Source organism: Pectinophora gossypiella, chromosome 14, assembly GCF_024362695.1.
Source record: "Pectinophora gossypiella chromosome 14, ilPecGoss1.1, whole genome shotgun sequence".
Classification (NCBI taxonomy): domain Eukaryota; kingdom Metazoa; phylum Arthropoda; class Insecta; order Lepidoptera; family Gelechiidae; genus Pectinophora; species Pectinophora gossypiella.
This window is the reverse complement of record NC_065417.1, coordinates 3,183,676-3,198,384: the sequence shown is the minus strand read 5'-3', so window position 1 is coordinate 3,198,384 and position 14,709 is coordinate 3,183,676. Positions and strand designations below refer to the sequence as shown.

The 14,709-nt window shown below is 39.2% G+C and overlaps 2 protein-coding genes across 5 annotated transcripts in view; one reads left to right on the top strand and one right to left on the bottom strand.

The window, feature by feature from the left end:
* Window positions 1–14,709, top strand: part of LOC126372532 (uncharacterized) — a 163,241-nt gene that overhangs the window by 28,099 nt on the left and 120,433 nt on the right. The gene's annotated exons all lie outside the window — the stretch shown is intronic.
* LOC126372528 (cell death abnormality protein 1-like) lies at window positions 748–3,947 on the bottom strand. Its single transcript, XM_050018337.1, has 2 exons — window positions 3,814–3,947; window positions 748–1,958 (listed from the first exon to the last, which is right to left on the bottom strand). The coding sequence occupies exon 2, from the start codon at window positions 1,897–1,899 to the stop codon at window positions 916–918; it is 984 nt and encodes a 327-aa protein (XP_049874294.1). The 5' UTR covers window positions 1,900–1,958; window positions 3,814–3,947; the 3' UTR covers window positions 748–915.

The following is a 14,709-nucleotide window of genomic DNA, read 5'->3' as shown; positions in this document are numbered from 1 at the left end:
ACATGGTACCGAAGTGTATACATATTAATGCTCGTGACCGTACATTGTTTATATATGTCGCAAAAGGCATGTACTTACCTGTAATGACTATGTGTATTGAATACTTTACTTTATAATAAATAAATAAATTATTAACAGCCGTGGTAGTCCCGTTGGGAGAATGCTTGCCTCTCACTAGTAAGTCGCAGGTTCGAATCCAGTACGAGCTTAAACCTATAATTTCCGAAATCATGTTTGGATCATAAATGTCCTGACAGATGGCAGCAGTAATTGTCAGTAATATTCAGAGGCGCAGGATATGAGTCCTAGTACGGTCACTTTGGTACCATGTCACATTAACTTTTTTGACAAATTGAACTGTAAGTCTCACTAAATGTCAAATATGTTAGTGCGAAGAGTCTTAAAGTGGGTACATTTATTGCTCATGACTGTACGGATTTGAAATAGACTACTCTGGGCGCCATCCCACTCGTGTCAGACGGAGTACTGTGGGGCGGAAGGGAAGATGGAAACCAATGCCCTATTTTTCTCTTGAAAAGTAGTTGCTACACCGACAAGAGCGTGCCTCGCGTAGTGTGAGCAATGGAACTTTGACATTGCTATCAAACAGCTGATTTACAATAATGAATGAATGATTAACATAATGTTTGTTTTTATTACAGGTAAAACAATACAATAATTATCGTGGCTAATCGCTGAATCCGATGACTTGTACGAGTCGAGGTAAAGGTAATTAAAACTATAAAATATTTTATAAACATTTTATTGAACCAGTCCCATAAAATTGAATACAAAAGTACGTAGTTACCTACCTATAAACAGTGAATAAAATACTCTTTAACTACATTTAATAATACACGGGTAAAAATATGTTTATTAAAACTTTTTTTTTGTTTTATTAAATACCGATTTATTTTACTTATTGTCACACTTGCAGTCTTCACACTTGCAATTTCCAGTTATCTTCTGACTGCACTTGCAATCGTTGGAGCATTTCCCTCCACCAGATGAACACTTGCAAGACTGGCCACAGTTGCAATCATTGCATACCTTTAAGTCACCTTTCTCGTCACGGCAAATGCAAACGCAGCATTGGCCCTCAGTTGATACGCAAAGGCACGCCTTGCCACATTTGCAGTCACATTTTCCGTCAACACACTTGCAATTTTTGCAAGTTTTTATGTCTCCTTTGTCATCTTCACAGATGCAAACGCAAGGTTTTCCTTTAGTTGGGACGCAGACACATCCCTTCTTGTCACACTTGCAGTCGCACTTGCAATCTTCGCACTTGCATTTCTTGCCAACTTTAAGCGAGCAAGTACAATCTTTACAAGTACTGGCTTTCCCAGTTTCCTGATTGCACTTGCAATCGTTGGAGCATTTCCCTCCAACAGATGAGCACTTGCAAGACTCGCCACAGTTGCAATCGTTGCATACCTTCAAGTCACCTTTCTCGTCACGGCAGATGCATACGCAGCATTTGCCTTCAGTGGATACGCAAAGACACGGCTTGCCACATTTGCAGATACATTTTCCGTTAGCACACTTGCAATTTTCGCAAGTTTTTATATCTCCTTTGTCATCTTCACAGATGCAAACGCAAGGTTTTCCTTTAGTTGGAACGCAGACACATCCCTTCTTGTCACACTTGCAGTCGCACTTGCAATCTTCGCACTTGCATTTCTTGTCAACTTTAAGCGAGCAAGTACAACCTTTGCAAGTGCAAGGCTTCCCGGTTTTTTGATTGCATTGGCACTTGCAATCGTTGCAGCATTTTTCTCCAGTTGTTTTACAGTTGCAAGTTTCACCACAGTTACACTTCTCACAGCGTTTGGTGCTTCCAAGACAAGTGCATTGTCCACCAGTGGAACAGGCACATGCAACTTTATCAGAATCCATTTTCTTTATTTTGCTTGATTGTTCTTTGATTTCTTGTAGTAGTTGAATGAAGCAAGTATCTGAAATTAAAGGGATAATTGGTAAATAAACAATTGTCGTCTTGTTCTTGATCGATTGTTTTGTTATCAACATAACTACACGATACGAGAAATAGATAAACTAAAGATATTGTTATCCTCGTAAGTACCGTGGCAATATTTATGGACTTTGGATAGTGTATATTGATGGGAAACATCGTGAGGAAACCCACATTCCTAAGAAATGCGTTTCGTAGGTAGCCAAACCTGTATTGGGCTAGTTTTCCCTTCGCGTGTTAAAAGGTCAGACAGGCAGTCGCTTCTGTAAAAACCGGACCTGCCTAATCTTCAGGTTAGGTAAGCGGACCCTGTATAAAACGTAATAATGCTAAGGAGATGATGATGATAGTGTGTACTCCAAAATCAGTGGGCTGACTACTTATCAAGTATTTTAACTATGTTCTAGCTTGTTCCAAGAAGTATAAAAGGAAATAAGGTGCATTATTTAATTAAAATGATCGTGTGGGTTGTGGATTACCAACCCTATCAACCCTGGTTCCCTGGTGCGTAGCATCTGCAGTGTTAAATTGAGTGATAGAGTGTAAAAGTCGATATAATGATTAAGATTGAAAAGGGAATGTTAATTTGGTTTAGACACGTAGAGCAGATGAAGGATAATAGGATTACGAAAGCAGTATATAATGCGAAGGTTGGTGGTTCAAGCAAATGGAATTCCATAGTCACTGCTTACCCCACTGAGAAATAGGCGTGAGTTTATATATGTATGTGAATAGAGCAAACCACTTATTTTATTGTACTTACTCGTACCTACTTGCGTACAATACAATGTACGTACGGTCACGAGCATTAATATGTTGTATACACTTTGGTACCATGTCACATTAACTTTTTTGACAAATTGAACTGTAAGTCTCACTAAATGTCAAATAGTTAGTGCGACAGAGTCCTAAAGTGGGTACATTATATTGCTCATGACTGCTTACATCATTTACTATTATAATCTACACAATTTGAAATGTATATTGAGTAGCACATGTGGTTACAGATAAACATTATCACTTATCAGTCAATGTCAAGGAACATTTTAACAATGTACGACTTAAACATAGCTGGCGAGGAGTGTACTTTTCACATGTGCCTACCCTATTGGGGACACAGGCATGATACTATGTTAAGTTAAACTAAATTTAAGTAAGGAATATAGATATTTTGGACACCTCACTTACATAATTACTTTTATTTCTTAAGCCTATTTGAGATGTCCTTAGAAAAGGTTTAGTACGATCTACTCTGAACCGGCGTGCGTGTATGAAACGACTGATGAATGTGGAGGAAGCAAGAGAAGTGTGTCAAGATCGGAGCAAATGAAATTTCATAGTCTCTGTTAATCTGGTGGGAAATAGGCGTGAGTTTATGTATGTCTGTGTATGTATATACAACCCAAATCACAACTCAGTCGCCTTATAGGAAAAACCCCGCAAGCGCCTTTTAAAAAAATCACATTGTAATGTAATTTTCTTCAATTAATATAATTTCATTCCGGGGAAAAATTTAGACCTCTATTTTTAATTTGGACACACAGGCCTAAACCACTTATTGTCGAATTTGTTTTCGACTTCATGTTTGGATCATAAATGATTATCACGTGCTCAGCGGTGACGGAAAACATTCCGGGACCTCTGGATCGTGAGCCCAGCGCTAAAACCACTAGAACACGGAGGCCGTGTGGGGTTTAATGATGTGTTTTATTTTAGTTTATAAGTTTGTATAAGTTCTTCTTATCGTGTGGGTTGTGAAGTGGAATACCAGGCTCATCAACCCTGGTGTCAGGGTTATTGTATAAGTTTAAAATGAATAAATAAATAATCGTACTTACCAATATATAGATTCGATATCACTTAGCTCTTCACTTTCACTGTACACTGTCGTATCAATACTATTGTATGAGTATGGCTGATAAGCGCGGTCCGTGTCTATATAAGGCATTTAACTCTCCGTGTGCAAACGGAGGCGTGCGCAAACGCCGTTCTGAGTGCAAATGATATTATGACTCATGTTTTGTTTACCCTTTCGTGCCGTGTGTATTTGTCCTTATGTTCTTGTTGGTTAGATATAGGAATAACCGTGATGTTTCTGGATGGTTCTATGACGTAGGACTTAACCCTCTCACGGGCAGAGACCATGGGTCATTGATGGTTCGTAATAGATAGTATGACACCTTGGAATCGGAACGTCATTAGACGTTCTGTCCTTGAAAGTGATAATCATAGCTGGCGAGGAATGGGTGTATATACTTTACACCTCTGCCTACCTCTTCGGGGATACAGGCGTGATGCTGTGTGTGCTCTACTAACATGTAGCGGAACAGTGTGATGGAGTATACTCTTTGCTCCATCACTACATAGTATAAAACAAAGTCGCTTTTTCTGTCCCTATATCCCTATGTACGCTTTAATCTTTAAAACTACGCAACAGATTTTGATGCGTTTTTTTTTAATAGATAGAGTGATTCAAGAGGAATGTTTATATGTATAATATCCATTAAAAATAGTGGAGAAATACTGTTACTTTTGATGTTTTTAATGTGATGTCGTAAATAATTTCATTTTTGCCTCAGCATTGCATCCCGAACGAAACCGGGGCGTCGCTAGTGTATAATATATCCAACTATAGTTATATTTATCGGCTGTTTATGTTTATATTATTACCTACTACTTTTAGGTTTGTTTTTGTGTGTTTTGTTTGAACACGCGCATCTGTGTGTAACGTCTGACGCCCATACGATTGAAGACTAAAGTAAGACCAAAGGGGGTGAGGTAAACCTAGCTCAGTCGCTGGTGGGGTGCGGAGAGTTCCTTATTCTATGGTATTTATGTATTTACATTAATAATCATACAAACATGCGTGTCATCAAACGTATTTTGTTTGTTTCATACTTTTTTAGTAACGTGTAAAGTTGACAAATGCGCATTGATAAATACATAACATACATACATAAACAGCCTATATACGTCCCACTGCTGGACACAGGCCTCCCCTCAAACAACCGGAAGGGGAGGCGGTGGAGGTGTTTTTATGGCTAATAGCCGGGACCAACGGCTTAACGTGCCCTCCGAAGCACGGAAACGCCTTACTTTTTCGGACAATCAGGTGATTGAAGCCTGAAAAGTCCTTACCAAACAAAGGACAGTCTTACAATGTGATTTCGACAATGTCGCCATCGGGAATCGAACCTGGACCTCCAGATCGTGAACCTAACGCTCTAACCACTAGACCACGGAGGCTAATTAACACTATATACCTAAAATAATTTTATTATCAATAGGTAAAGTACCTATTTAATTGATAATTCTCATTACATGTAGATAAATTTAGTCTATAATTTAATCTACTTCTTTTGATGATAGAAATTGGGTTTTATTATATCGTTGCTGTCTTAAAAATGTTATAGATTGGGATTCCGATCTTATCTTAGCTTATCGGCTGCCATTTTTTTATTTTATTTAACATACATACATACATACATAAACTCACGCCCGTAATCCCAAATGGGGTGGGCAGAGCCACAAGTAATCAAAGACAACTTGCAGCCACTGTTGATACGAAGTCCTAAGATGGATATGATGAACCTTATGGTGATAAGGGATCAGCCTATCGCCCATAACATTAGTCCATCATGTTAGAGGACGCAATCCCTCTCTATTTTATTTAAGTAATGAGGAAAATATATCAGGTATGTTATAGTCGACGCAACATACTAAAAATAGATTTACAATCGTCAGGTAGTCAATCCTTAGGTCAAACGCCTAAATAAAACTACTAAGTTCGAAAACTCACTCCTTCAATTACGTGGGTTATGAGGTGAATTACCGACCTGATCAACCCTGGTGTCAGGATTACCATTGAGCCACCAAAGGCTCACATGACTCATGTAACGACTACATACTTACTAGTACTTATCATTAACTAGTGACCGGCACCAACGGCTTAACGTGCCTTCCGAAGCCCGGACCATCTTACTTTCAGACAATCACGCGATTAGCCTGTAATGTCCATACAACTAGGGATCGCAAAGTGATTTTTGTGGTCCTCACCGGGATTGGGACCCGGGACCTCCGAATCGTGAGCCCAACGCTGAACCACTGGACCACGAAGGCCGTAATTAATTCAATTAATTTAATCTACTAAGAAAAAACCTATAAAAAAAATAACGAAATATACTACCAATGTTAAAGTACAGTTTAAAAATCAGTCAAATACGTAAAGGTCTATTTATTTACGTTAGACAGAGGCGTTGTACGGCGTTCGATTACGTATCTCCTAGTGAAAAATGTTAGTGACATATCTCCTATACTCAAAGATTCACCATATTTCTTGTCACCATAATTCTTGTCTATCGAAGGTGAATTCTAACACTTCGCCCTGTAAACTCTTCTTGGTCTTCCCCTTCCTCTCTTTCCTTGTAGCTTCCCTTCTATAATGTTTTTAATAAATCAAGAATGGAGAACGCTACACTGACAAGAGCGTGGCTCTTAAACTAGTGATGACTCAAAGAGATTGCTACCTAGCCAAAAACCTATTGTACTCTTTCCAATTCTCTTTTGTTTTGTATTTCCTGTGTCTACAGATAAAAAAAATATATATGTTATGTTACAATTTACAAAGTCCTTTCATTTTCTGGTTCCATTTTCGAATATGGGTGTATTTTCGTCACTGCTGGCTAACTTAGCCGTGTGTGGGCGATGAACCGACTCGCCTTGAGTCAAGTGAATGGAGGCAGAATGCTAAGCAGGTTTCGTTGCAAAAAATCTGAAGATTTGATAAGGGAACATGTCAAAACGTCGGCTTAGCGGTAGCTTAAGTACCTGACTAGTTTGAGTATTTTATTTATCCATTGTTCCGTAAAGTACAACCGTGTCGTATCAATTTGCATTCATATTTTTCTTGTTTTCCATATTACGCAGTATGGTTTTGTTGTCTTGATATCTGTTTAAAGTGACTGAGTGATTTCAGGGAAAAGATCTATTTAGTGTAGTCAAGCAACTTGGTCACTAAACAAGTGAGCCGTGGTCCGTTCCCGGTGGGGGCATTTTAGTAACGGCCTTTTGTAAACAATCCTGGTTACGCATGCTTCTCTACCAACCCTAAAATATGTGATACAGCGTGAATGTAGCGGTTATAATGATGAGGTAATTCTAAATTTAGAACAAATAATGCAATATCGTCTAACGTTGCATTCAAATTAGTCGCATTGCTGCAGCACTGCTGTCGTGGGACAATCGCGTTGATTCGCGCTGCAAGATCCACATAAAGTGTGACACGCAGCAAGGCTACTTAGTCGCTAATTTTAAAGCGCAAATGCAGCAGTAAAGTAGAAATATTTGACTTTTCAGTGAAAGTCTGGCTTAACATTCACATGCTAAGTGGTTGCATAACATCTCCTTTCAGGTACAGGTAACGCAATGGACGATTGATGACGTCATCGAATAACATGCAAATCGATGACGTCACCGAACATCGACATGCAAATCTTGTCCGGACATAATGAAGCCCGATGCTTCAAAGACACGACTTTAACTGTTACTGCTTTGTTTATGGCTAAAGAAAGTGATGGTGATGGCGTAACGAATAGACAGACAAACAAGACAGGTCGTTGTTTCTATAAATATTTGCATTTATTGTCTTCTATTCTACTTTCATTGTTAGTTCAGGGGGTTAAAAAGGCCGCATGGAAGCTATTCATCGAATAAAGCAATATTGCCATTTGACATTTGCGCATATAAAAGTAAGTGCGCAATGCAAACGAATGTCAAATAGCAATATTGCTTTTTTAGATGAAATACTTCGATGTGGCCTTTTTAACCCCCCACCCTGGTCATAAGTAAGACTAACTCATTTACCTTGTCAAAGTGATACATTTTAAAAGCATACCTCATCATCTCCCTAGCGTTACTCGTAAAAAAAAATTTACACACACATTTTTTTATTTATTTTTAACACAACGTAACTATATCCCAATGGGGTAGTCACAGGTACATCCATCGCACGATGATCTAAATACTCACACCTCAACGAGCTGAATAGAATTTGAATTGTTGAGTGGAATTTTATTTTAATATATAAAATATTACAAATACAAATATTTAGATGTAATGTCGCGATGTGTGTACATTTCCGGACATTCTTAACATCGCCCAGGACCCGTTTATCATAGTGATGCAACGCTAGTGACTATTTATTATTAGTTTTCTTTATCTTACGTAGCAGAATAATATTATTTTGAAGTAAAATAATATTCGATCTTTTTATCTCTTCAGCTATAATTCTAGTTCGAGAAGAAATTATTTTATTGTCTCAGTAATGTGAATCACTTTGTGATCCCTGGTTTGGTTAGGACATTGCAGGCTGATCACCTGATTGCCCGAAAGTAAGATGATCCGTGCTTCGGAAGGCACGTTAAGCCGTTGGTCCCGGTTACTATTTACTAATGTAAGTGAGTAATCTTTACATGAGCCATGACAGGGAACTTTGGTGGCTCAAACATGACCCGGACACCAGGGTTGATGAGGCTGGTATTCCACCTCACCACCCACACGACTAGAAGAAGTAATGTGAAATTAACGTTTTGGATTTTACCTGGAAATTTAAGTATGAGGCAAAGATTATGTCTTCATTAAATCCCACCTATTTCGATTCACAACCAACTAATTATCAAGAAATTTCCTACACGATATGACATGACTTCAGTGATGTTTCCTGTAAATGGTATTAATAGCGGCAAAACATTGGATTAAAGAATGCCACCCCGACATGGTAGGAACATTTTATTACATCACTTCTAAGAACTCTAGGTAATACTTACCCGTTAAGCACATCACTAGTATGTCCGCAGGCATCATAACTCAACTACCTAGGACAACTCTAATTGAAAACTACTGCCATCCAGGAAGTCTCAAGATGTTCTTTCCTGAGCTATTAATTTAACTATTTGTTTATATCGCGGAATTTGCTATGTCTATCGCGCCATCAACGATAAGGAGTGATAAATATCAATCAAGTGTTAACGCTAACAATTTCACATGCCTTTTTATAGTGTTAAAAAATAATATTGAGTTTAAAGAAAAGTGGTATCAAACCTTGTATTTTACTTTGTAAAGTCATTAGGTAGATACTTAGCGAATCGATGATGATGAAGGTATGATGTATGATTTCCAATAGTTTATTTACATTTTAGTAATCTTGTTAATATTAAATGGACGGGTAAAAAAATAATCTCATTTGCATTATAAGCTGCTTCAAAACAGATGCTCGTTTAAAATTCTATTTTTAGTCGAAACAATTTTATCAATGGAGGCGAAATCTCGATTCTTCATTGCGAACTGCATGCAATTGTCGTTCCTACTATCATTACTTTAAAAGTCATATTTGCTATCTGGTTGCTGTTACAATGTAGCTATGAGAACTGTCTGCCTAGCTATCTAAGAACGCCATTAGCCCCAGATAGTGGAATAACAAAATAACGACGTCAATAATAAATAAATAACTTATTCACAGCTCCTCGCGATAGTGTTTTGTTTTTATTTTAGGTTTTATTTTATTTTTATTGTCGCTCGCCCGTGTCGTCGGTTAGTGGACAGTTTTGATAAAGTCTATCTCGTAGGTACTGCTTGCAACTTAATATTTTAAAATTAGAACCTTTTATTTAAAAAATAAATAATATATGGATTATTATTTTGAAGTAAAATGTAGTGTACTCTGCTAGATTGCATTTTTCTTCACAGTTTAAATATAGTCCGCGCTAGTAGCGCAGATTTTGCATATAATTGTTATGAGTTGTTAATTAGTTACATTAAAATCCGTGGACTTCTTTCGTAGCGCAGGGTATATTTTAAACCTGGTATATTTTCTTTAGTCTTCGTTTTGTAATAAGGCGGATGATGACTTTCCATCGACCAAAGAAAAAAACACTTAAGGATTTTTGTTTTTATAGTAGGTACTCAGCCTTCAGGGAAGCTCACATAGAGAAAATTAAATCATCCAGTTCATGCGAAATTTTCGATCTATATAAGCTCACGACTATATCCCAATTGGGGTCGAAAGGAAGCTTTGAAAATATAAAACGGTTGTCGATGATTGGTTTGTCGTCGGAATAGAGGCATTTGTCGAAAAGGCAGAGGTACATCCATCGCGAAATGAACTAAATACCCACACCTCACTGAGCTTTCTCTATTTTCCATCGTACTATATAGAGAAAAAAATAAAAAAAGCTCGATGAGGGTGACAATATAACAAAAATTCCCATGGAGAGGATGAGGTCCCGGTGCGATGGTGCAATTTTAATATAAAAAATATTAACATCTCCGTCCGCGCTTGACAAGAGTTGGGGGTTCAACTTCCGTCCGAGTCAAAAAATACTTAGTTCCCAAATCTAATCTAATCTAGCCTACAAGATCCCATTGCTGGGCAAAGGCCTCCCCTTCCTTTTTCCATTTTTCGCGGTCCTGTGCGTACTCCAGCCTATCCCTCCGGCAAGCGTCCAAGTCGTCACGCCATCTCTTTCGAAGTCTACCACGACGCCTGTAGGTACAGTCACTTTAGGACTCTGTCGCATTAAAATATTTGACATTTAGTGAGACTTACAGTTCAATTTGTCAAAAAGGTAATGTGATATGGTAACAAAGTGTATACATATTAATGCCCATCATGAGTACTTAGTTCCCAATTTCCAAAAAAAAATGAGTCATACCCACTAATATTGCCCAATAACAATTCGAATGATTCAATTCGAATCACGCAAAGCTAGCCTACATGAATGAACCATTACATTACCGAGTAAACACCGGTTAGGTCGTGACCTCGACATCCATACACAGCCTTGTATACCAAACTTGTAAGTATTTATTGTGTATGATTGTATGAATGGATGAGTTGTCGAACATTTATTCTCGTAGGTGGTTTGTGAAGGATATTTGCTTCGATATTTGGGTTATGCTTGAGATTTTAATGCGATCATTAACCACAAAACACTACTTCGTATTAATTATTTAGATTATTCAATGAAGAAAGTAACCGTCCCCTTCCCGTTCCCGCCAAAAAGCCTGTCATACCATAAACATTTTTTTCTTGTTTTGGTTTTCCCCGAAGGGTAAGGCAAAGGGAACTATGCCCATACAGCCATGTCTTACATATTTTTTTCTTGATGATTAATGTAATGATGAAGGGTGATGATGATGAAACCTAAGCCCCCACCCTCGGAGCAGACTCCTATTCCGAACCCCAAACGAATTAACTCAAAAGTCCGCATAAACTTTTGAGTTATGAAGCGGCTTGTTGGCACGAAGCGAAAATAGGTTTGTCCACCGAATACTTCGATATAATAACACTCGCGAATGTCTTCCGACTAACTTAATGCGATCATTAACCACAAAACACCACTCCGTATTACTTATAGATAGACAGATAGATAAAATACTTTATTGAGCACAATGGACACAAAATACAGAGATAAGGACAACATATACAGAAAAGCACAACAGGCGGCCTTATTGCTCGTGCAGCAATTTCTTCCAGGCAACCTTTGGGTACAGGAAAATTTACTTATTAATTTACTTATTTAGATTATTCAATGAAGAAAGCAACTGTCCCGTTCCCGTTCCCGCCAAAAAGCCCATACCATTAACAACCAAATCCCCAGTCGTTATTCTTCAATAGTATTCTCTCTTACTTCCTCGATCTTACGTTCCGTTATGTCTACTCACTTTCCTACATACATTCTACAGATCCTGGAAACAACATTTTGATCTCAATTAGTTCTGGATGAGTCTTCTTCTATCGTGTGGGTTGTGAGGTGGAACTATTGAGCCGCCAAAGGCCCCTGACATGGCTCATGTAAGGACTACTTACTTACATCAGTAAGCCAACCAACCGCTTAACGTGCCTTCTCAAGCACGGATCATCTTACTTCGGACAATCTGGTGACCATCGAGTAATGTCCTAACCAAACTAGGGACCACAAAGTATTTTTTGTGTTATGTCCCCATCGGGAATCGAACCCGGGACCTCCGGATTGTGAGCCCAACGCTCAACCACTGGCCACGGAGGTCTTCAATCTGGATGAGTTACAAAGAAGCAGTAGGCTTCTTTCCTACTTTACATTCGCCAGCCATCACACGTAGAGTCTCTATTTTATTACCTTGACACCTTTTATTTATTTTTTAATTCTTTTTATTACCTTGACAACTTTTTTTTTTATTACCTTGACACCTTTTAAGGTACTGACCCCTACCTAGGTATCTTATACCCCAGTCAGAAAGCGACAATATCACCCGACAATAAAGATCCCCTGCCCTTTAAGCCATAGGTGGCTAACGAGGTAAAAGCGTTCCGAATCGGGTGTGACCTTTGTGGGACCTTCGTAGAGGTCTGAGGAGCGGATTCCTCCAAGTGGGCCGGTGGCTGTGACAGGATGGGAACTATGATCTCACTTTCATCTGACCTCACGATGCGACCCGGCGGCGTAAGCGCAAACCCTAGTTGGTAATTCGAGGCTCTGTGACCTTGTAGGTTTTGGAAGGTGTAGTTTGAATATGGAGAGTCGAGTCTGAGTAGTTGTGTAGGAAAATATTTTTTGTCTGTAGGGATAATATGCTAGGCAGTGTTTATCAAATAGATAATTTTAAATTAAAAAAGAATATTACTTGTTTTTCAATTTCATACTGATTGTTCTTCGAACCCCGGTACCGCACTTGCACCAATGAGTTGTTAATTAGTTGACTCAACCATTAAAGTCTTAGTACGGCTTTGAAATAGGTTACTCTGAGCGCCATCTCCCTCTCAGACAGAGTACTCCGGGGCGGAAGGCAAGAGGGAAACGACTGCCCTATTTTTCCCTAAAAAATAACATGGAGAATGCTACACCGACAAGAGCGTGGCTCTCTTAGATAAGGGCTGCTGACATAATTAGGCGGATATACCTACCTACTCTGTCGTTTCTGTATTGGGCTGGTATTCCCTTCGCGGGTTGAAAGGTCAGACAGGCAGACGCTTCTGTAAAAAACCGGACCTGTCAAAATCTTCAGGTTAGGTAAGCGGACCCTGTGAAAAACGGGATAACGCTACGGGGATGATGACGGGTAAAAATCTAGAGGTCCTAGTTCGATTCCCGATGAGGATATAGTCGTAAAACGGGATAATGCTAGGAGGATGATGATCTTTTCACTCGTAACAGTAGTTGAAGGTTGTCTTTTAACGACTTTTCTTCCTTTATCCCACCAAATAAGAATATGCATACGTATATTTTATAAATTATAATGAAAACCTATAATACATTTCATGTCAAATTACCAACTTGAAATGTCAATCTTATACCGGTGCCCTTGCGCATGCATTGTACCTGCACTGATGTCACCCTAGCATGACATCATGTTAGAATGAGGTAGTTGATTAAATGCCTAGGCGCTTCAATTATGTTACGACCTAGATCGGTAACCATAGGATGTTCTCGAACGTTCGACGTAATTAACATACGATCCTGACGACCCGATTACTCTTACGTGGTATTTACTCAATCAGCTCGCGACAACAAACACTATAGGACCTCGATACCGACCCCGCTGGCGTGGTCAACGATACCCCACTACCATTAGGGTTGGTTCATTATAATCCTCTCAGATGACGCCCTGAACCGAGGTTCACATACAACAGGGCACCATCAGGCCTGTTGTCTTAATTTTTTGTACCGAATGAGAACCCTCAGCGTCCCCCATATGTCCGGCCAAGTAGCTTATGTCATATGAGGCAACCTACAATAAGTCCTGAAAAAAACCTTCGATTACGGCAAAATGGCGGATTTTAACCGAAAAGAAGGAGGTTATTAACTCACATCTTGACAATGTTTAGACACTGCGCAACCCAGAAAGCACTAGGGCAGGATTCATTACGACACAAACAGATAACTTGGGAAAAGTTCACGTTCAAATTACGTTGTAGTTTAAACGAGGAGCTTTAAATACGGTACATTCATACATAAACTCACACCAGTAATTAATCCCTAATGGGTTCAGCAGGGATATCAGCGATCTGAAGACAATTTCAATTTCAAAAAACCCAGATCACCGCAAAATGCGTTTCGGAGGTATTTGACCTAACTTTTTACAACCGAAAGAACAAAATCTTTGCTAGGTCTTTTAAATGTTCGTGGTATCTTTTCCTTCAGAAAAATACGGATAAAAAATCCTAGCTTAGCTGGTGTTCAGCAATCAGACCCTCGCGATCGTGTTATTTCGGATGTAAAGGGCTAACCTGTACTTTTTTGTCATCGGCTTTACGGCAACGGATAAATAGACCGAAAGAATTTCGCATGGACAGGAGGAGGACCCGGTGGAGGTAATGGTTAACACGCTCGTCCCGGCTTGGCAAGAGCTGTGGGTTCAAGTCCCGCTTGTTTCGATTTAAATTTTCTCTTTGTGAATATAAAAGCGAGCGTCTTTGTTACGATGTTGTGACGTAGCGAGTAGGCGCCGCTACTTCAAAAGCGCACCCCTGGCAGCAGCGGTATCAGTACTGGTTGGAGATCGAGGAAATGGATCCTGGTAGGGCTCTAGCTAGAACATCACCGATTGAGAAATTGGTCGGTGTGCTGCGGAACGGAAGGCGATTGGGGCAACCACCGATCTACACGCCCTGTCTATGGAGTAATGGAGGCGATTACTCCACCGACAAGAGCGCAGCTCTTAAATAAAGAGAGAGAGAGAATATAAAAGCAATTTATGTA

Bases quoted from the DNA above. Each gene is read 5' to 3' on its own strand.
- LOC126372528 (XM_050018337.1), bottom strand. From the start codon at position 1,899: ATGGATTCTGATAAAGTTGCATGTGCCTGTTCCACTGGTGGACAATGC.